Here is a 23,744-nt window from a genome sequence, read left to right as displayed (position 1 = left end):
GAACTTATGTATCAACTACAGAACTGATATATCAGTATTTAATTAGCACAGGTTAAACCTAACTGATGTATCAAAAAACTGCAGGAAATAAACTTCACACATATGTATCACAACTGATGTATCAACTACAGATCTGATGTATCAAAATTGATGTATCAGTCTCTAATTAGCACGGTTTATACATAATTGATGTATCAAAAACCTGCAGTACATAATTGATGCTCTGTTTTTTGGCTTGAAACTTCATGAACATAACTGTTGCCTTTTTTAACCAATTAATCCCATTAATTAGATCAGTAATTGATTTAAAGAGCCAATCATACCTTATCTCAATCTACTATCCATAAATAGCTGATATACATTAACTATTCTACAACTAAAGTTGATGTATCAGATACATAATCGATGTATCAGCAAAACTGGAAAAAAATCGAAATTGACTTTTGTTTGAATTGATGCTCTATTTTTTTCATTGGAGACGAAAAAAACATTCTCTATTAGAGTCCAACTATTCCAGATTCACATCGAGAACGACCCCATTTAAGAAAAAACATTCTCTATTAATTTTTTTTTTCATATTTAGAACTAGAATTTGTGGTGTTTGATTAAGGAGTACTATAATTTTTCCTTCTTCATTCCCAGCATCTCTTTTTTGTACTATAAATAAATTGATTCACGTGTCAAACAGCATGTGGTCCACTTACTTTAATTTTGTACTATTGGCTATTTAGTTGGGTAAAGGATACATTCATTAATAATAGTATCTGTGTTCACTCTCTCCTTCATACTTATTGGTTCTCTGCTTTCTATCTAAAAACTTCTCCTTATCCAGTCTTTCAGGTTTGACCCTTTAAATCTTTATCTTCTTGTTTGTGGTCTTCATTAGATGATCAGCTGGTGATTTTTCAGTTGGATCTTGATCTTGATCTTTTTTGTAGTAGATTTCCTATAATTAACTTGCTTTGCTTCTTCTAAATAGTTCAGACTAAATAATCGTCTGTATATTGTTTAGCAGTTTAACTTCTTAAAAACACTTTTAGGTTTTTTTTCTTGAGAGTCTAGTTGTTTGACTTGCTTCTTTTGTATCCATGTTTTTTTTTTCATTTCTTTTCATCTATGTTCTTGGGCTACAAGGTTGCTTTTTCTTGATTTGAGAGGATTCTTTTTTACACTTTCAAGAAAAAAGAGGAAGAAGAAAGATGGGTCTTTAATATTTCTTAATCTTGGTTAAGGTAGAGATGCAAAATAAAAATCTGAATTTCTTGGTGAAAGAGTAATCTTTTGTGAAATCTTAAGTATTAACAAGGCAAATGATTAATAGGATGTTTTTAGCTTGTGAATGTTTTGGTTTTTAACTAATCTTGGAGCTAGCTAATTTCATATGTTAAGTTCTTGGTAAGTGATAATAAGTCTTCATGGAAAGTGGATTGTATATGGGCTAGATAGGGAATAGTTGTGATTTTCAATATATGGTATATATATATATATATATATATATATATATATATATAACATCATTTTTTTCTATTTAATAAGAGCGTGATATCTGCGAAAAACTTTTTCAGTATACATATGTACTAAAGATACAGATTTTACTAATTCTCTTTCTGCATCTTTAGTGAAGTCTTTTTGTTTTTCTTTTTAAATTACTGTGGGTTAAGTTAAGATTTCTCTTCTATTAAGACAAGATTATCTCATTGTAGAAAACAGAATATCCCTGTTTAATGTTGTGTTAACATCTTGCTAATCTACTCTTTGGTATTGTAGTGCAGGCACTCTGCAAACATGGAAAAGAAGCATTTCTGTGCTTCTCTTCTTTTATTAGCCATTGCTTGCTCTGCACTTCCTGCTTCTTCTGGTAATTTGTTTAGAATTGGTTTGAAGAAGCACCACGTGGACGTTAATAGCATAAAAGCTGCAAGAGTAGCCAAACTACAAGATAGATATGGGAAGCATGTGAATGGCATAGAAAAGAAATCGGGTGACTCAGATATCGATATAGTCCCCTTAAAGAACTACTTAGATGCCCAATACTATGGAGAGATTGGTATTGGTTCACCTCCTCAGAAATTCAAAGTTATCTTTGATACAGGGAGTTCTAACCTCTGGGTTCCATCATCAAAATGCTATTTTTCTGTAAGTTGTGCTCATTGTTATTAAGTTATTTATCCCTTCACTGGTTTATCAGAATTTCTTCCTTAAATTTGAAAATGCTCTCAGATTGCATGCTGGTTTCACTCCAAGTACAAGGCGAGCAAATCCAGTACATATACAAGAGATGGTGATCATCATACTCCTTTCTAACTAAGAATCTTTGTTTTCTGTTCATATTTTTTGTTTACCTAGTATTTTTTTTTTCCATTTCAAGTTGCAGTTCCGGCTTGATGTGTTTTTCTTTTAAATATATTATGCTGTTTGTTGTGATCTAGGGGAATCTTGTGCAATCCGTTATGGAACTGGATCAATCTCTGGCCATTTCAGTGTAGACAATGTTCAAGTTGGTGATCTTGTAGTTAAAGATCAGGTGAATTCTTGTTTGGCAACTGGTTTGCGACATATCATGGTATGATTCTTTTTGTTTTCCAAATGATGACAATTCTACATCAATTTTTCAGGTGTTTATTGAGGCGACACGAGAACCAAGTATTACATTTATAATTGCGAAGTTTGATGGTATACTAGGACTTGGTTTCCAGGAAATTTCTGTTGGAAATGCTACACCTGTCTGGTAGTTCTTCCCAATTTAGGCGTTTACTTCAGTTGTAACATTTATTTCTTGTTTCATTTTCTTCTCGGCTTTATGGAATCTGCTTGTCTTACTTCTGATCTACATGTAGGTACAATATGGTGGGGCAAGGTCTTGTTAAAGAGCCCGTCTTCTCTTTCTGGTTTAACCGTGATGCAAATGCAAACGAGGGAGGTGAACTTGTTTTTGGTGGAGTTGATCCAAAGCACTTCAAGGGTGATCATACTTATGTTCCGTTGACTCAGAAGGGCTACTGGCAGGTACTTGAACGTTTTTCCATTTGCTCTTTTCTTCTACATCCACTGCATGCTGTTTTTTTTTTGGAGGGGGAGAAGGTTGGTGGTGCGATCGAAAAGCAGCTCATTTGTTATGCTATCCTCCTTCAATTATTTTCCTTTGCCTTTTCAGTTTAATATGGGAGATTTTCTTATCGGGAACACATCAACTGGTGAGTATTTCCCATCTAATCTCATGTAATCATCTACACAATTGCTAATAGAGAGTAGATCATCACATGCAGGAAATGGAGATTTCCCTCAAATTTGTTTATCGGAAAAGATAAATTCTAATTCTACTGCTTTGAGGCAGTACCTTACTTTTATCCAGTTTTCATGAGTTATACCCAGACATGTAGCCTGTAGGCATATAAGTAATCTTGTGCCATGGCCAAAAACAAACTAAGTATTAATCTGAATGAGGTATATCATCTATCTAATACAGTTAATGAGTTAAGTTCTGGTCATGTTTTCCTATTTCAGGTTATTGTGCAGGTGGTTGTGCTGCTATTGTGGATTCTGGAACATCATTGCTTGCTGGTCCAACAGTATGTTCTATGATCTCTTAACTTACTCGTGTTGTAGACTTTTGAACTATCTCTTTATTTTAAACAATACTTGTAACTTATGACAAATCAACTTCAGACTATTGTGACACAACTCAACCATGCCATTGGAGCAGAAGGAATAGTTAGCATGGAATGTAAAACTATTGTTTCACAGTATGGAGAGATGATCTGGGACTTACTTGTATCAGGGGTCTGTTCCCTTTCCCTCTTTTTTTATTTCACATTTCAGCGTCCTTCTAGTTAAGAGGTTATTGTGATCTGCAGGTAAGACCTGATCAAGTTTGTTCACAAGCAGGTTTATGTTATCTTGATGGAGCTCAGCATGTGAGGTACAACCTCCCATTCTAGTTTTAATTGTTATTCCTTTCATGACGTAGTTAACTTGAAGCTCATGTCATTGAGGAGGCTTTAGCAAAGGTGTTGAGGGGATAAAAGTATAAACTACTTCCTGTATTTGAGAAATTACTGTTATGAATACAAATAAGCACAGAAAAATCACAAGAGCTTCCAGAGTTCTTGAACTTTTTATTATGTGAGCCTCAAGTATTATTTGATTTCCGCATTCTCATCTGTTTTTTGAATACTCAGCAAGATCTGTATTGACCTGAAAGGTAGGATTTGCAAATCCAACAGGGTACAATGAGCATAAAGTTTTGAGAATGTCGTTATATCACTTAGGCTCCAGATTAACTGTTTAGTCCTTTAATTGCTATGTCAGATGTGATTCAACTAATGAACCAAATTCCTTGCAGCTCTAATATCAGAACTGTAGTTGAAAGGAAAACTGAAGGAAGTTCTGTTGGTGAAGCACCATTGTGCACTGCCTGTGAAATGGCAGTTGTTTGGATGCAGAACCAGCTCAAACAAGAGGGGACAAAAGAGAGTGTGTTAGAGTATGTGAATCAGGTAAAAGTCAGCTTTATCTGATGTTAGAAGCCAATAAATAGTATATCAAATTGTCCTAATATTGAAGCTTTGATGTTTTACAGCTTTGTGAGAAACTACCAAGTCCAATGGGAGAATCCGTAATCGACTGCAACAGCCTCTCATCCATGCCAAATATTACATTCACTATCAAAGATGAAGCTTTTGTGCTCACTCCAGAACAGGTTCCACTCCACACGTTTTTAGTTCATGTTACTTACATTGATTGCTTAAGTATATTGAAATTTCCACGTGTGGTACATAACCTTAAAATTGCACCCCAATTTTGTCATCTTTGATTTCAGTAAATAAGAAAGCAACCAGAGAAATTTGTAGTTATGACCCATCTGAATATTGTTAATCACTATCAGAGTTTGTAAACTACCTATTTGCTTAAGATATACTCACTAAACAATTTGAAAAAATTTACCTATTTGCTTAAATAGTAATTATACCCTGAACTCTTGACATTATTTGCTTAAATAATAACTATACCCTGAGCTCTGAAGTCTGAGTGGCTCATGAAAAATAGGCTAAGGACAAGTGACCTGCATTCACTGAATTGCTGAAACATAAAATGTAGTCGGCGAGAGGCTGCTCCATTGTGATCAGTATTCTGGAGATTACTGTCTTGTTTGCTATGAAATAGAAAGTCATTCCTGGAATTATATGGTAGTCAAGTACTACTAATATTATGATATTTTAGCTAAATAAAACATTCTACTAATATTTTGATGGATATGCTAGCAAGAACAGATCACTGAAAACCCTGCTATATTAAAGTAGTTTGGGAACAATACCTCTAACTGTAAATATCCAGCGAGCTTGAATTCAGGTAAGGTTACATTAAAAAAGATTCAAAGAAGAAAATTGGAAATTATGAAGTGATTATTGGAAGAACAAGATTGTAAAAAGGAGAGAAACAAGACTGTTGACTTGAAACAAATGAGCAACTTTACTAAGACAAAATGTGATCGATCAAGACCAATTGCTGCAAATGAACTTGCTGTGTAACATTTGTTATGGAATGCCTTTGATACACCTGATAACTAAAAACTTTGGTTGACAGTATATTCTTAAAACTGGTGAAGGGATTGCTACAATTTGTGTCAGTGGATTTGCTGCTCTGGATGTGCCACCACCTCGTGGTCCTCTTTGGTATGTTATCCTTGCACTTGCAAGCATCAACGAGTCAATGTGGACTACATCCATACTACTACATTAATCTTAGCAAAAACTATGGAATCGTGTTTCATACAAACACAACACTTCGTATTTCGTTTTCATGTAGGCTAATATTATGTTGCTGCTGTCCTAAAATGATATTCATATATGTGCTTGCAGGATTCTTGGAGATGTATTCATGGGGCCGTATCACACTGTGTTTGACTATGGTAAATCCCAAGTGGGTTTTGCTGAAGCTGCATAATAGCCTTTCTTTGTAGTTACACGCCACAGTTATTTCGTATAATGGTGGAAGTATTGTAAAGAGATGAATGATACTGCTACTGTTACTGCTATGTTATTGTGTTGTATCTGACCATAATATGGCACACACTGGTCGTCTTTTTCTTGACTACTTCAGTTGCTACTCTGACTAAACCTTGTGCATTTCTAAATACTATATGCTCAGTTGCAGTAGTAATCACTTTCTCCTACTACAAGTAGTGTCATAAGATGCAAGATACTTATTTCTTCTCTTATTTCAATTTCTTCCATGTGATGCAAGGGATTAGTTGATGTTTTGGAACAATTAGGCCTAAACAGGATATGTCGCTGATGGTATCTAGTGGTAAAGGGGTACTCCAGGCGGTCTACTTGTTTAGAGTTAAATGAGAAATTCTTTATTAATATCATCTTTAACATCCATTCCAGTAACCTCTCTCAAACAATTATCTTTCACTTAAATTTATATTTTCTGAGAAGGCAAATTAAAAAACCGTATAGAGCAAGCAAAAGAAAGAACTTTCATGAATAGAAGAGAAAAATGCCAACAAGAAAGAAGACTCGATTAATCTTATCCTCCCATAAGCTTCCCCAGACAGACAAAACCGACATTTTCCCTACTAAACAAAGTAAGGCTAATCTCAAAATTACAACCTCGCACCTCTCCCTCCCTCTAAGAATCAAATTACAGTGACAGAATCAAAGGGGGGAAAATACAAAGTAAAACACAATTTTACCTCATAAATCTCTGTGTAACATGTTCAAAATCATAGAAATACAGAGTACATGGCATCTATCGATCAAATTCCCTCAGGAACAAACATCGTCCAGTCATGACAGCAAATAAATGCTTAAAGAGGATTACAATGTACAAATCGACATAATACACCAACTACAGAAAATTCATTCAGGTTCAGTATCTTTCATTCATCAGTCTTCACCGACACCAGGCTTGTGTAGATGCTCTGTTACTCCTCGTCACTTTCATTGCCGAAGACAGATGCAACAGTTACTTTTGGCTTCTTCACAGATTTGTTAACCAAGGTCGTTACCTAATGGAGAAGGGGGTAGGGGAAAGAAATTCAGGATCAGCTATAGATCAACCAAATCATTCCCCAGAGACCTAAAAGAATAAGAAAAGATAAAGAAATTCACTTGTTCTCTTTTCCTGTCCAGAAATAGGTAAATGACTACATGAGTGCATTTAAAGCATGTCTCTTCGCATTAATGATAATTAGATGTCATCATTTCTTCTCTTTCCGAGTATTTTTTTGAGGGATAGCAGGAAGAGGCAACATATGCACCCCAAGACAGTTAACCAGGCAGTATATCTCACAATGCGTTCCACATATATAAGAGGTCTGTGAAATAAGGAATTCCTACTTCCATATTATACTATAGCTTAACTTGTCTTTTCTATTAAAAGTTAATCCTCACAGACAGAAATCACTATTCACTAGAAAAATCCTGTTTGAGCTGCATATAGTTCTGCAGGATGTCACAACCAACCTAGCAAGTTCACAAGAAAACTGAACAGATCAAGTGAGCGCTCCTTTGATTTGCACCCAAGGTGTGTCCTAGTGGGATAAGGAACACTAGGTAAGTTCTTCCAATTTGCTTAAGCCTTGGTGGGAAAATTACCCGATACCTGTGCAAGTGGGAGGTAGCAAGTACCCAGTGGAATAGTCCAGGTGCGCGCAAGCTGGTCTGGACACCACATCATAAAAAGAAAAAGAATCAATTGGGGTGTTCCCTAGTTACACCCGTGAATCTCACTATATATCCATGCTTTAGAAGTTAATTCACAATGAGTAGAGAATGACTACTCGAATATCCTTACAAAATAAATAACTACTCTAATACAAAAAGTCAAAAACTTATGTGTCATAATACGTACACTCCCTTTGTCCCAACTCCCAACCATGATCATAGAATTATTTAGCAGTTACGCATGCTTCTTGTATACTTCTTAAAGTAGCATAGTATGATGAAGTAATGAAACAACAGATGTAGGATACTATCTGTCCATGTTGCTTACAAAAACTGAAATTCTAAAAAAAATAAATCATGGAAGAGGCAAGAATGTGACATTACCACAAAATGTCTAGTCAGACAAACATGGGGCCTTAATTGGATGTCCCTTAAAGGAATATGTGCTCTGATTACAGGCACACAAGCAACCCTGACCTGTGATCTCTCTCTATCATATATATACAAGCACATGCACGCGCACACGCACATGTTTTTTACTTTGATCTCTAGCACTCAAGTACTTTCTTTTTGCTCTCTGCCAGGAAATAGTGAAGGAAAGGAGTTCAGAGCACAAACTGAACTACAAAGTCATGAAGCTTCTTCTCTCTCTCAGCATTTCTAATCATCTAATTAAGGATTAGAAGTTTCTAACATCTCCTTGCACCGGGTTGAAAAACAAAAAATAAAAAAAATAAAAATATAAAGAGACCAAAAATAGTTGAGATAATGGGTAATCAAACTGTAAGTACCTTTGACGAGCCTCCTTTCGCAGAAAATCCGAACTTCAAAGTCTTCCTCTGATCTTGATCTGCAAGAGCAGTTGCAATTCTAACCATGGAAGGTGCTGGAATATTTCCTTCTTCCTCCGGTGTTTGCTGTTCTTGCTGCTTCTTATTGGCAGCCCTAGTATCAGTAAAAGCAAAGACAGATCATCGACAAGAAACCACATACCACAACATCAGAAAATAGTAGGGCTGTTCACAGTTTTGGTTAAAACCAAAACCAAACCGAAAATTTAACCAAACCGAATAAAATAACCGACATTCAGTTTGGTTTGGTTTTAAATTTGAATAACCGATAATATTTGGTTTGGTTATGGTTATAGAAAAAAATAACCGAATAAATAACCGAACCAAACCGATAATTATATACTTAAAATTTATAATTATTTATATGTATAATATTAGTTTTTCATAAATAATTAACGATATTTTATACGTTTTAATTATTAAGTTAATATTAATATACTTATTTTTAAAGCCCAACAATCCAAACTCAACTCTCAAGCCTAATTATAAATTCTAATAAACACTAAACAACGGTCCAAGTCCAACAATCCAAGCCCATTAGCCCAACTCTCAAGCCCAATTCTAAATCCTAAATTCTAAAGGAAAAATTACTTGATTGAGTGCTTTTTAAAAATTAATTACTGATTTTAGCGATATTTTTTATTTATTACCATTTATAGCAATATATAGCAATATTATGATAAATCTACACTTGTATTAAAAGTGAATTATGCACACAATATAAATGTATTATAAGTGTTTTAAAATATAAATTATGTTTGTGTAGTAAGAAACTAACATAATGTATTATAAGTCTATTAAAATATGTGATAAATGTATTATCCATTTATAAAACTTGTATTATATATGTTTTATAAATAGTTCTCTGCAATATGTATTAAAACTGTATTATAAATGTATTATAAGTGTTCAATGAAATTATTTTTTTATTGCTATAAATGGTAAGTATTTTCTTAATATTATATATTTATGTAAGTTGAGAAATTCTAAATCCTAAATTTCTAATAAGCACTAAGCACTTGAGCAGCAGGTAGCAACATAAAGTAAAAGTTAAAACTTTAAAACCCTAGTATCTGTTTTCCTTTTACATTTTTGTTTCTCTCACGTTGGTTTCTCACAAAGTCACAGACTCACAGTCATAGACTAACAGTGAAGGCTCAAGAGCAACCTCAACTCCTCAACCCCAAGTATAAGATTGTCAAATTTTGAGAAGGTTTGTAAGGAGTTTTTCAAATTTTAAATTGATTTTAAGTTGTTTTCTTTTTTTTCCGAATGTTTAAGTTGTTTCATTTTCTGTTTTGAACCTCTGTGGGTCGTGAGGAAAAAAGAGCTTCATAAGAATTTGAAGAATGTAGAGAGAGAATATTTGAATTATCTCGGCTAGTCATAAACCGAATAACCGAATCAAACCGAACCAAACCGACAATAACCAAACCCGTGGTTATTATTTTACTTGGTTTGGTTATGGTTTTAGACATTTAATAACCGATTAAATTGGTTTGGTTATGGTTTTAATCAATAACCGACCCAAACCGAACCATGAACACCCCTAGAAAATAGATGCAGAATGGCCTGAATGGGAATATCATACATTTGGGCGAATTTTGCCATCTCCCTCTCTTGACGGTGCTGTTCTCTTTTCTGCCTATCGTCCCGGCTACTTCCATGCATTTCTCTCATTTCCTTGAAGCGCTAGAATAGTAATAGAAGGTTAGATAGGGCTTAATAGAGGAGTGGAATGAAGATAATAAACATTTTTTCCTGAGGGATAATGATGAAGATAATATCAAAGAACTGAAATATTTTTGAGACTTTAAGGAAAACGATTACCTTCCTGTGATTATGATCATATGAACTTAGGTGAGCTTCAAACTCCATTGCTAATTTATATTGCTTGTTGCACAGCTCACAAAAGAAAGTCTTGCGTATTTCCTTCACGTCCGTTTCAATTTTGTGCTCGCGTTCTGCTAAAACCTGGATTTTCATAATGTGCAGGAAGCAGGCAGTAGAAGCCACCAGGTAATAAAAACTGCACGAAATTCTCAAGATCTTCCAAAGTTGATATCCCCTTATATACCATTCTCATCAAAAGACACACATATATGCTATATGCTGCCTTCTGTTATTAGATGTATGTTTCAGGAAAAATAAAGTATCAAACTCAAATAGTCTAGTGCAACATATTTAACAGCTGCCCTAAAAGTGTAAATGACATACCTCCCGTTTTTTGGCAAGTTCCTCAGTCTCCTCAAGTTCAATATCAAGCTTACGTCTTTGAATATTTTCTTCTGCTGTAAAAAAATCATCTTCCTCTTGCTTTCCGATCCCCAACTTTGGGTCTCGCATACCTGATTTTATTGGCTCAGTAATTCCTAGTCCGCAAAAGGAAGAAATAAATCAAAACTACTTATTGTGCATGGATAATTGCAGCAAATGTAATTTAAGAAGGTAGAAAGAAATATGTCCAGCAATTTTGAACAAGTAACCTTACCTTGCTCATTTTTCCCAAGACCCTTCCCTTTCCAACCCATCTTCTGAAGAAGCCTGAATCCAATGTTAGAGGATGTCAACTGCGTATCTAAAGATGCTTGCTCCACATTTTCCAGGTCTACGTTTTCCGTTGGTCTATGATTAATAGGAAGGCGAAAATCTTCAGCGAGATCCTCTAGAACAGAAGCCTCATCAGCCTATGTTTCAAAAAGTTGAGATTCAACTTTATTAATTAAAATAGCTGAATATTAAGATTTGTCCATGTTAGTAAAACTGCACAAGTCACGGAACATAGCAGAGTTGAAATAAACAAAAAATCATAAGCATCCTTAGTTCCTTACAAGTAAGTTGACTACAAAAGCACCTATGATATTTTATCTTACTTCTCTACTTCAGAAACCAAAAAACAAGGAGAAAGGAAAAGGATTGAGCTGCATTATTATGAATTCTCCAGATAGCAAAAGAATCTTCGTACTATTAGAAGTCATCCTAAATGAGTTTCTACGAAAGATTGAAGAGAAAGTACTAGGAAAAACCAATAAAGTGGAAATAAACGAGAGATCCATGTTGAATGAAGGAATTAGCCAAGTAACAAAGTAAATACAATCAGCATTCTAGCTCTTACCTCTTCCATTTCTTGCTGGCGTTTATCTCTCATGCGCATGTCTGGCCTAAAATCGAACCATCTATCATCCATACCTATGTGATATCGCTATTCACACAGAGCAAACAACAAAGTTACTTTCCAGTGTAGAAAAGAAGGAAATGTTACACATAAGTAAACAAAGTGAGAAATTGGCAAAACTGAACCAAGTCTAAAATCCAGAATGCTCAAAAGGTCACATGGTCCTTTCTACCATGTTAGATAAGAACAATACGCGCGTTCTAATAGTTAAGATGCTTTGATATATCATAGAATGTATTGAAATAAATAATTTCCTCAGAGAAGTATCTCAACTCTTTGCCAACTGAAAAAATGATTTATAATATAGTTTCCTGGCTAAATCATTTTCACTAGACAATTAATGCTAACGTTCAACCAATCGGATGAAATAGACCACAAATTCATTAAACAATCAAAATCGGCAAACAGAACGTTTCATAACAAAATACTCCAATAAATTGTAAGATTCCAATGATATATCAGAAACTAAACACGGAATTCATTTTCAACAATTCATTAGGTTCAGGTGTATGCCCGAATGGTACATCAGAAAAACTAGGGCCTTGTTCGCATTTTCAACGAGTGCAAGCAGAAATTGAAGGAAAATAAAGACGAATAACGAGGAGAAATTGGTACCTGATTAAAAGAATATCGGTTCTGTAGTTGAGAAGAATCAGTGTTAGCTCCACAATTGTCTGTAATTCAGGATTCAACGTTTGTTTGAGCGAAAGAGAAAGGGCAAGAATCTAGGGTTAAGCTCACCCAATAGGGACACAGTTGCTTCACTTGAGCCTTGAGATTTTGCCACGTTGTTCATCTCATGGGCGTAATGTTTTCGGGTCGATCCGATTTGACCCAAATCTAACACCCGGAAAACAATTCTTTTTTCTTTTTCCTTTTAAAATTCTTTCATGGTTCCTCGACTTCATAAACATGCCCTTTAACTTGTACTCACTTAATATTTATATTCTTCAATTTTGAGTGTGTATAAATAAATATTTAAATTTGTATAAAATTGAACAAGTAACTACGTACATCCTTTGTGACATATACAAATCAGTCCGAGTGTATCTTGCGCGAATTGTAACGTAAGACGTAAGTATCTATTTGTTCAATTTTATACAAGCTTGAGTGTCTACTTATTCAACTTTATACACGTTTAAGTGTCTATTTATGCACACTCAAAGTTGAAGATCATACATGTCTATTGAGACCAAGTTAAAATGTACGTTAATGTATTATTCCTAAAATGATACAATGTTGTAGCTAAAGTAAGTTAGAGCATGTTTGGATAGACTTATGAATTATAAGTCAAAAATCATAGGTCATGGAATTTCTAATTTCTAATTTTTGACTTAAAAATAAGTGCTTAAAAATATTTTTATTTTATCGAAATACTATAAAATTGAGTAAAAACACTTAAAATTAATAAATTCAAAAATGTGCTTAGTCTTCAATTATTGTTTTTCATTTTCTCTTCTTCTGTTGCATATAATTATAGGTTGCGCGTCAAAACTGTTTAAAGTTACATGTCAATTCACGCATTTGGCATAAAGAAAGAATTAGAAGTTTCTATAATTGATTTATATTTTAATGATATTTCAAGAGATATTTTTGAACAAAAGTATACAATCATTGTATTTATTGTAAAATAATACACACAAATTTTCGAGTGTTATAAGAAAACGTCCACGAGTTAGGAGGCATCTTTAAAGAGAAATAACTTTTCCATACAATCATATATTATAATTTTCTATTAATGCGATCTCATCTAATTATATTCTGCACTTAAAAAATTAAAAAGAAGAAAATTAGCTTTCAAGAATCAAATAAAGCACGATATTTAGGACAATTGATAGTTTTAACGAGACTAATCAAAATGAAGTTGGTAGGATGCCCATCTAGAAATTGAAATTTCTAGTGAATTGCACGCAATTCATGCCAAACATGCTAATTACCATTGATATGCAAAAGGTTATACGATTCTTAAAGAAATTTATTAAACTGAAGTGCTAATTAATTAAATTAGAAAAGCTAAAAGCCAAGGTTGATGCCCAATCCTCATTATATTGTGTTGGTGGTGTGGTCCAAAAATTGGCATTTGCATGCAAAAGGGGATATTTCTTTATCTACTTTTTTCTTTTGGAGTAAGATTTATTGTAGGCTTGTAGCTTATAATGCACAACTCTACTCATTATCTACAAGATAAAATATGAAAAAGTATCACCTTTTAAGATTAAACAAATAATTATGGATATGAACAAGACCAAAGGAGACTCTATGGAAATCCCATGGGGGGGGGGGGGGGTTGATGGACCCCTTCTCAAATCTTTACTCATGTAGCAACACTAATCCTTAATGTTAAGAGGAATATATGAAAATAGATTGTTCTTATGACATGCGATTGATACATAAGCGAGCTATTTTCAATATGCATTTTTACGTGTTGTGATTTATTTTATAAGCTAAACATGTGATCACTGCTTGCCTAAATACTATTAGAATGCGTGTCCATCTCATCTAAAAACTTATAAGCTATGTATTTTCAATACTTCTTATAAGTAGCATTTCTTAAGCTCATTAGCCATTACTAATTTAGCATTAAGCAACTACATATCAAGCTTCAATACAACCTATTAGAGAATACATGATGAAACTAGAGGATTAATTTGTTGTCATTTGAATTCTCAATTAATCACCATTATTAGAATGAACGCAGAGCTCCCAATACCTAACTATTTATCCGAATGTTGATTATCTGACGAAGTAAAAGAAAAAAAATAATCAAGAACTGCGTAGTTTCCCTACCAAAAAAAAATACTTTTGGCCTTTCCTTCCAAGTTCTAATTAAAGAACTAATTAATTATTGACACTTGTCATATAAAAACGAAACTTTTGTTTAACTTTTTAGGCCATCTTTTTTGCATCCTAATAAATCACCACTTTTAACGTTTCTGACATTGATTATTTAAAAGATTATTCTTTCTTTTTTTCTCTCAAGCAAGGTGAATTTACCTACATCAAAGTTACAGTATCTGTTTTAATTTATATGATCCATTTTTTTTAGTCAGTTTTATAAAGAAAAATATATTTTTATATTTTTTATATTATAATTTAACTTTAAAATGTTTATTTTATCTAAATAAAATAATTTATAGTCATACAAACATCTATTACTTATTTTAGATCATAAATTTCGAAAGTCTTTTTTTATATATATTTCATATCAAGTCAAACTATATCATATAAAATAGAACACACAATACATGCATGCATGAGACTAATGGAAATGCATCAAAACATACATCGGGAGTAATAAAGTGATCAAGACAGCAAGAAAACACTAACTAATATAGAAATAACATTGGGGGGAAAAAGTGAAATGAAGAAAAAAGGGGTCCGTAGTTTGAAGTACAATTAAGGGAGAATTAAGATGGTGGAAGGACAGGACATTATGATAACAATGGTTAGGATTAAAGAAGAATCCTTAAAGCTAGACAGCTTGCAAGCAATTAACGTATGTAGGGTTCTCAAAAATGTGTTTAAGATTTGTTCTAATTTTTTCAATAATTAAAAGTGCTAGCTCTCTACAGCCAATTATGCAATGTATGTATTCAAACATCCAAAAAGTCCCTTTTTGACTCTTTCCCCACTCTTTACCTTTATTTTAACTGCTACTATATATAAATATATATCACTAATTAGTTTTCTTCACTTTACTCTTATTATAATTATACTTCTTATTTCCTCTACATTTCATATTGATGGGTATAGATTCACATCTATCTAGAAATGATATAGCTTGTCAAAATAATTTAATATATGTATCTACTTGGTTAGGTACATTATTGACTAGAAAAGGTAAAAAAAATTAAAAAATTAAGGAGGACTTTGGTAAAAATATGTGAAAGTCGTTGTGTGTGTGTGTCTTGTGAAAGTTATATATGCTTGAATGATTGAAATGCAATTTCTTCTACCTACTACGTACTACAAGGTATATGTATGTCTTTAATTTAGGTACTAGTTAATTGAACCTAATTGGATTATTATATATTATATCGTTCATTATATTCTCTGGAAAACTGTTTCGACATGATTTGATGAGCCGAAGTGAATTGTATTTAGTAGTTTAAGACAATTCTAGAATTTTCAAGATTATATTTAGTGGACACGTTTATTTTGCAGGAATTAGTAATTTGTATATATTCGTGTTTTGTCGTAACACTTGTATAATACGCAGTAAAGCAAACCTATCTTAGTTACTATAATAAAACCTCATTATAACAGTCATTCGTCATAACAGTCATTCGTTATAACAATATTTCGTTATAACGGCTTGATTTCATAGAAATTAATTAGGGAAGAAACGTATGTATACATTTTAAAGAAAATAATAACACTTCTATGACAATAGTTTGACTTTTTCCCAACATAGCAATAGAATCTTTACCAAAATAAAATAATCAGAAAAAAATATAATAAAAAAATATATGATGAATTAAATTATTGCATTAATTATTGTGTAGATTTAAATACCTTAAATTACTCTAATTTGTTTCTCAACTACTAATATAGTCATTATCCCTCCTAAAATCACTAAACCACGTTAATATCCACACGAATCATTTTATATATGTGCTTTTCATCATATTTTGAGTAATGCAGTGACAAATGTGGTAATTGTTTGATTAGTTGTGGTGTAATACTATTTATAGTTTGTGCATAAAATAATACCAACGTCATAACCAATAATATACCATCATTGTGTTATATATATATAAATAAAAGTTTTGAGTATAATATGGTGCATGTCATGGTATTGAGTTGGTTTTTGGTATAATATGGATTGGTTTGGAAAACATAGAGCATAAAATGGCATAAATATTGGTATGTTTTCATAATATAACAATAACCAACTCTGCAACCAAATAATAAACCTTTATTTGTATGTGTTTTACAACATATTTTAGAGTAATACAATGACAAATGTAAAAAAAATGCTAATAGTTTAATTCAATTGTGGTGTAATAATATTTAAAGTTATTGCATAAACCAATACCAACGTCATAACCAATAATATACCAAAACCAATATTACCACCAATAAAATGTCGAGAACACGATTATGCAATAACTTTATTGATTCTCGATATATTAAGTCTAGGGCTTTTTCTAGGTGTCTTCTCCATGAAATTTTTAAAAAGATTGACTGAAATTGAGATGTGAGCGAGTGAAAATGTAGAAACTTAAGAATTTTGGCAAAGAAGAAAGCTTTGATTTTATGTTCTTGCCATTGATGTTCATCGGTAAAAAAATTGAAAGGTCAAGAAAGAGAAAGAGATTGAAAAGGCAGGGAAAGAGAAAAAAATCTAATAAAGAGAAAGAAAATAGATGATTGAAAAAGAAACGTATCTAATTAAAATTATGATTGGAAATATAAAAATAGGAGTATTTTAATTTTCCAAAAATTCAGCATGCAATTAAAAAAGGAAAAAAATGAATTAAAATAATGGAATAAACAGAATATTATTATGTAGGTGTAATTAAATAAGAGTATTGTCATGTATTACAAATAAAAGTCTTAAAGTGTATATTCTTTCAATTTTTCCAAATTAATTATTCGTGTTATATATTATTTCTCTATGACATCATTCTACTTATAACAATAATTTCATTCATTATAATGGTGCATTATTTTAACGTTGCCCATCTATATAATAGTCATACTCAAATATTATGTAATATATTGTAAGAAATACATTACTGTATATATAAAAATATAATTTTAAAATATTTATGATGATCATTGTTAGTGTCATGCACATAATAAATTTAAAGTATGAATATCTAAAAAACTTCTATTGAAATGATGCTATGATAATAATTTTATGGGAAAAGGCTACTAGTGTTGCCGTTTTTACATTCATACTCCTATAATTTGGCTGAATTGGTTGAGCACATTCTTTCTTCTTGGACCTTAGTTATACATAAAATTATTTTAAAAAGGGAAAAATGTCAAAAATGCTCTTAAACTATTTGAAATGAATAAAAATCCCCCTATTTATAGTTTGGTCCAAAAATGTCCTTGCCATCAATATTTTGGTCCAGAAATGCCCTTATTATTATTTAATGAGTTAAAAATGCCCCTATTGTTACAAAATAGGTCAAAAATGTTCTTTTTCCAAATAAATAAATATGTTTTTTTTAAAAAAAACAAATCTTGTTCCTTAAAAAAATATTACTTTTAAGGAACTCTATTATTGTTTTCTTTCTTTTTAAATCACTTTAAGTAATAAAAATGTAGGAAATTATTTTATTCTTCGTAATCTCATTTTATCAATTAAAAAGGAATAATTTCATGTACTCTAAGTTTTAACGGATAATATATGTCATATATATATAAGATCATAATAAGTTCATCATTAATTTTTATTCAAATAACGATAAAAAATAATTATAATAAAATTAAAAATATTTTTAATTTTTTAATTTTTTTCTAATTGAAGTAGAATCAACATTTGATAATAAAAGAAATATTATTAGGGAAAAAATATGTTAAAAAAATAATATATTTATTTGAAAAAGGACATTTCTGGATCAAAGTATTTATGGCAAGGACATTTTTGTACTAAACTATAAACGGATGACATTTTTATTCATTTCAAATAATTTAAGAGCATTTTTGACCCTTTTCCCTTTAATTTTTTTTTGTATCAATATACATATATAATAACGACTCATTGTGACCTTGATAGGAGTAATGTCTGTGTACACTTTACCCTCTCCAGATCCTACGTTGTGGGATTTTACTGGATTATTGTTATTGTATACATATATAATAACGACTCATTGTGAACATGAAATTTTCAAACAAATGTTGCCATTGGAATTGACCGTATCAATTTTAATCTTATACTTCCACACACAAGAGATAATTTTTTTCCGGTAGAAAACCACTCTTCTAATGATTGTTAACAATTTGTGTAATGTAAAAGCAATTTTAAATATAGCATATATAATTGGTAAGCTAGATCCATAAAGTCATAGGAAACAGCGTAAAATGAATAAAAGATTCTTTTAAAATTTCTTTTTTTCTTTTTCTCTTTATTCTAATAAATACTTATTAGAATTAGAAAAAAGTACAAACCAAAAATTGGGAAATGGGAAGCAATAGTTAGGCAATATTGCAGTACGTAAAAAGAAGATGCAACCTTTAATGGTAAAGAAGACTGAATTTGTCGGACAAGTTTGAATTCAACTTCACAGCTTACCGGTAAAAACACCCACATAAAGCAAGAATCATTTGACAGAGCGGGGAAAATTCGATAAAGAGGGGTCGTCAATGATTTGTTTGAAAAAGAACGTGAAAAGATAGCCAATGACCCGCCTGTTCTTTCAGCGACGGAATCAGAAATTTTAACGAAAATGCAAAGGAAGCATATCACACTGAAAATATTTATTTGCGACTTTAAGTAATTTTTGAACAAGATGCTTTAGTTAAGTTAGCGTAATACAACAATATATATGTAGATTAAAAGAATTATTTAAATAATTCTTCCAAAACAAAATTAATAGAACCCCTTTGATTGAGGGGAAGAGCCACAATTATAATTATGTGTTGTCGAAACTAATTAATTTTAATTTAAATATTATATTTTATTATTTTTATTTGATATATTAAAATTTCTGATTGCGCCGATGGTTGGAACAATAATAACCTAAATTAGGATGTTTGGGTATCAAAAAAGAGAAAAAGAAAGAAACCATGGGTACCCCATTAAGGATGTTTGGTCAGCTTTTGCAAGCAGCGGTTCTGGTGACTTGTTCTTTTGTCCGATTGGAGTTATTTTAACAGCAAGCATTTTCTCCCTTTGTAATTTCACTTCACTTAATCACCACCATCAAACAAAATCAACGGTTAGATTAGCATCTCAAAATTGTACACCCTTAGATCATAACACCCCTCAACACTATAAATTCAATAGAGCCCCTCACTCATTTTCCAAACCAAGAAACACACATTGAACATCACTTCAAACAAAGAGGAGTGTTAAGTTCATATTCATTTTTTTCAACAAGTTCATTTATATTGTATACTCCAATTATGGCAGGGAAGAAGAGGTCTGGATTTTCATTTTTCGGTTTGTTTAAAGCGAAAAATAGTAGTAGAAGGGAAGATAATTACTCAAGGGATGATTGTGTGAAGGCATACAAAGTGTGGCCAAGTGATGAAGATAGAGGTCAATGGGTAGCAGATCCAGGTATTGATAACAAGGCTGCTCTTTTCATCTCTAACAGGACTGCTAAGTGGAGTAGCCCTGAAAGCTAATTAATCATCAACACCACAACGACGAAGAGGAAAAAAATGATGAAGAAGATTATTATATTTAATTTATAAACATCAATCCATATATATTCATTATGTTCCATAAGGCATAGCTTTGTATAATTTATTTCTTTGTTTAGTTAGTGAAGTACTCAGTTTGCTCCCCTGTTAATGTGAATTGCAAATAATATGATGATGAATAATGTAGTGATCAAGATTTGTTTATAATATTCAAAAACTTTATTATTATTTCATGTCTTCTTCGTTTTCTTCTACTTTATGTATATATATGTTCATTAATAAAAATGAAAAGTTTAAGCTTCCGTTTTGCAGTATCACAAGAACTCCCAACTTAATTATACGACTAAATCTACAAATACATGTGCCGTTTACTTACACTTTCAAGTATCGATTTCATTATTATTCTCATATACCAACTCACGACAGATGATCCTCTAAATTAAACTTAAATTAACTAAGCTTGGCGTACATGGTGCATGTAAGTTTTCTCCTATTATTTGTGATACAATATGCTTTTCTCATAATAATGTTAAGTTTCTCTTAATTAAGTCGGCTCTGTGTAGTTAACCAGCAACATAATGAATTAATGTCAATATTTTACTTATATATGTTCGAAAGTTAATGCCTTCTGTCTTCACTCAAAGTACTATTTCATTAGGCTAAGATGGTAACTATATACCAATAAAATAAACTTGCAAGTTCAATAATAATCCTATTTTTGTTTGTTTCAATTTAGGAATTTGCTAGAGAGGATTTAATTTAATTTCTTTTTTCTTCTTCAATCTTGTGTAACATCATTCTGATGAGAACTAAATAAATAAAATCTTCACATCCTAGTATTTTTCATTTCTTTGTTTGTTATTACATGAACTGGTGCAATAATTTTCCAGAAACTATTTTCTCCGGAACTTGGACATGATTTCTTCTTCTTCTTCTTCTTAATTCTTGTGTAGGATAAATTGCTATAATTCAGATAGGAACTCTAAATACGGTCAAGCATCTCAAGTTCTTGGTAGTTTTTCCTTTAATTTGTTATTACCCCCAATTCCCAAGTGGAGTCGTGAATTGATTGAATTTTTTCACCTTTAATTATCAGTCTCATGTTCAAACTATCATAATAAAGAACTTTTTGTACAAAGCGTTTTACTCCTTCGTGAGTAAATCCAAATTAGTGACTAGCTAGTCAGTTTATAATAAGCCTCAATTATCCGATGGTTAAATGGAAAAAGATGATAAAATAAGATTCCTTTGTTATACAATATTTCAATATAATAATGCAACTTAAATCTTGGGAATTTTGGAAGGACGGTAAGTTATCAAATTATTATATTTTTTATAAAATAATAAGAGTAATAATAATAATAATAAAAAAACAGAGTATCACAATTCACATGAGACATTTTTGCAATAATGGTACGGCTTGTCAGTCTGTAAGCTTACTACATTTAGTGGTATGTGTTCAAAGGAAAATTCTTGAGAAGGAAACCAATAGAAAGTGGAATATTACAAGTTGAATGCCCCTATGATTTTTATTTATTTTGAATCCAATAGAGCAAATAGATTTCCTTCCAAGAACAAGGGTGGTCATTTCTTGCTGCAATTCTTGGACATGCTATATGCTACATATTTGTTCTAAAGGATGTCATTCTGAAACCTAATTTTTTTTCCTTTATATTTCCCTAAATATTCTCGTGCTAGAAAAATATTTATTGTACCATAATATTAGACTAAAATGAGTATAAATGGACGGATATTCACCACGAGAATTTATATAACCGATCACAATTGCAAGGAAAGAAGAGAGATCTTTAGTTGGAAACTTGAAATTTATTTGAAAGCGGGTTTGGAGCACTTTTCCAAATTTAAAATCATTAAATTTAAAAACTTTACAGAATAAAATTACTTGATTTGAATAGAATTCACAGAAGTGCATGAGTGATAGCAAGTAATTGACTAAAATCATGGAGAATTCATTTGATACAAGTGAACGTGCAATTTGGACCAATGTTTCTAGGGAAGTGACATTATAGGCTCCATTGTCTTTGGACTACATGTCCTCAAGAGTATATTGCCATGATTTATTTTTATATTCCTTTTTTTCTTCTATAATTATGGGATTATTCTCACCACGAATTAATATAGAATGGTACCAACTTGAGTTAGGTAGAAACAGAAGATGCCTAAGGTCTAAGTTGTTCTGTACAAGTAACATGGCAATTGGCAAGGATTTCACTAGTAATAAATATTCATCTTAGGCCCTTAATCTTCCTTTTTTCACTAACCTAATGGCAGACAACCAGAGTCTAAAAATGTTAAGTGCTCTAGTAAGAATCTACACTGAACGTATGATTTTTTTTTATCACACTCCAATTACAGGTTATTGGTTGGATTACTGAACTTCATATACTTTTATTCGATAATAGTTGTGTTCGACTTAATTTTTGCGCATCTTAATTATTTTATATACTCACTTTCGATCAGTAAACACTAACAACTTTTAGCGGCAATAAATATGTACATTATTAAAAAGTTTTAAAGTTTTTATCGATATTAGTTAATTTTTATTGGATCCGATCTCGCTTTAGACTTTAAGGGACATTTACAAAGAGTGTTGATTGCTTCTAAAAAGTCATATTAGCGACAATTAACTATTGACATTAATTAATTATCATTAAAAAATATTTTTGATGTAGTGACTGTACCTAACTGTGCCAACTAAGAGTTAAAGCAAATATGGAAGAAAATTACCTAGTTTTTTTTTCCGTCTTCGTGTATATTTGAATCCAAATTAACCTCCTAGGTATGTTAAACCACATATATATGTTTTGTGTGACATGTTACTGTTAGGAAGATATTTCTCTTGAACTATTAGATAAAATAGTTAGAATCATGTTATTCCCTAGATCAGATTCAAGAATCAGCGGAAAGGTGTTTAATCATGATTCCAACTAAGCAGAAAAGATAAAGCAAGATTAGGCAAAAATTATGTCCTTAATCTATGTTTTAGCATATGCTTTTGGAAAATAATTTCATTTTAAAATTTTCTAAGCCCACAGAAATTATGTTAGAAAAAACAAAGAAGGTGACAGATCAATATAATTTTACATCGGGGATAATTTCCTCTCATTAGGGGCAGAGTTAAAACTTGTGGTACAAATTTAATATTAATTTGTTACAAATTCTATATTTATATCAAAAAAATCATTTAATATGTATGACTAATTTATCAAAAATTTAATAAATTGCGTTTAAAATTTATAAACTCAATATTTTAACATCACCACTCTACCTTTGCTTATTTAACTATATATCTTGATTTGTCATTAACCATTTTCAATAGTATTTGATGTAGAAACTTAGTGGCAGGGGTCACCCAAACCTAAGACAGGCTACAAGATACCTCTACAACTACAAGTACTCTACACTTTTAGACTTAAATGCTCTCTAGACTTGTTCTTTAGAATTCTCCATTTTCTACAATAAAGCTGTAATTTCTATTCACACAAAGGATGGCCAATTTCTGTTGATCCTTTTTATGAAGGGTCCCTACATTCTTGTGCTGTCTATTTCAACATTTTGAACCCCACCAATTTTCCACTAGGCAGTTTTCAGGAGTTCCTTTAATTTGCACTTTTTTCAAGATTCATAGGGAATTTTTGTTGTGTGGGCATTTGGGTTTCTTAAGAGAAAAAAAAAGAAAAATCAATAAAGTTGAAGGAAAAG

The 23,744-nt window shown here is 31.7% G+C and overlaps 2 protein-coding genes across 5 annotated transcripts; one reads left to right on the top strand and one right to left on the bottom strand.

Moving 5' to 3' along the window:
* The first annotated feature begins 703 nt into the window (after positions 1 to 703).
* LOC129886019 (cyprosin-like) lies at positions 704 to 6,172 on the top strand. 3 transcript variants are annotated; one of them, XM_055960527.1, is made up of 14 exons: positions 704 to 840; positions 1,768 to 2,136; positions 2,221 to 2,281; positions 2,430 to 2,524; positions 2,616 to 2,728; positions 2,838 to 3,006; positions 3,155 to 3,194; positions 3,505 to 3,569; positions 3,667 to 3,780; positions 3,855 to 3,919; positions 4,343 to 4,496; positions 4,580 to 4,699; positions 5,584 to 5,672; positions 5,859 to 6,172. In XM_055960527.1, the coding sequence occupies exons 2-14, from the start codon at positions 1,786 to 1,788 to the stop codon at positions 5,941 to 5,943; spliced, it is 1,521 nt and encodes a 506-aa protein (XP_055816502.1). In that variant the 5' UTR covers positions 704 to 840; positions 1,768 to 1,785; the 3' UTR covers positions 5,944 to 6,172. The 3 variants fall into 3 exon arrangements, with proteins under 3 accessions (XP_055816502.1, XP_055816504.1, XP_055816501.1); XM_055960529.1 differs by having other exon boundaries at positions 751 to 840; positions 1,773 to 2,136; XM_055960526.1 differs by lacking the exon at positions 704 to 840 and adding an exon at positions 872 to 897 and having other exon boundaries at positions 1,773 to 2,136.
* Positions 6,173 to 6,674: 502 nt separating this feature from the next.
* Positions 6,675 to 12,459, bottom strand: LOC129886018 (uncharacterized). Of its 2 annotated transcripts, none has more exons than XM_055960524.1 (8): positions 12,312 to 12,459; positions 11,637 to 11,723; positions 11,013 to 11,208; positions 10,739 to 10,893; positions 10,352 to 10,495; positions 10,113 to 10,213; positions 8,462 to 8,615; positions 6,675 to 7,012 (listed from the first exon to the last, which is right to left on the bottom strand). In XM_055960524.1, exons 2-8 carry the CDS (start codon positions 11,706 to 11,708, stop codon positions 6,929 to 6,931), a joined length of 906 nt encoding a protein of 301 aa, XP_055816499.1. In that variant the 5' UTR covers positions 11,709 to 11,723; positions 12,312 to 12,459; the 3' UTR covers positions 6,675 to 6,928. The 2 variants fall into 2 exon arrangements, with proteins under 2 accessions (XP_055816499.1, XP_055816500.1); XM_055960525.1 differs by having other exon boundaries at positions 6,959 to 7,083.
* Between the last annotated feature and the right edge of the window lie 11,285 nt (positions 12,460 to 23,744).

Source organism: Solanum dulcamara, chromosome 4 (genome assembly GCF_947179165.1).
Source record: "Solanum dulcamara chromosome 4, daSolDulc1.2, whole genome shotgun sequence".
NCBI lineage: Eukaryota > Viridiplantae > Streptophyta > Magnoliopsida > Solanales > Solanaceae > Solanum > Solanum dulcamara.
The sequence above is the reverse complement of the archived record's forward strand: the minus strand, read 5'-3'. Positions and strand labels throughout refer to the sequence as shown.

Bases quoted from the DNA above. Each gene is read 5' to 3' on its own strand.
- LOC129886019 (XM_055960526.1), top strand. The intron at 2,282-2,429 runs GTGATCATCATA...GTTGTGATCTAG, and splicing joins CAGTACATATACAAGAGATG to GGGAATCTTGTGCAATCCGT. The intron at 3,920-4,342 runs GTACAACCTCCC...AATTCCTTGCAG, and splicing joins GATGGAGCTCAGCATGTGAG to CTCTAATATCAGAACTGTAG.
- LOC129886018 (XM_055960524.1), bottom strand. From the start codon at position 11,708: ATGGATGATAGATGGTTCGATTTTAGGCCAGACATGCGCATGAGAGAT. The intron at 10,496-10,738 runs GTATGTCATTTA...ATGAAAATCCAG, and splicing joins AACTTGCCAAAAAACGGGAG to GTTTTAGCAGAACGCGAGCA. The intron at 10,214-10,351 runs GTAATCGTTTTC...TTACTATTCTAG, and splicing joins ATGATCATAATCACAGGAAG to CGCTTCAAGGAAATGAGAGA.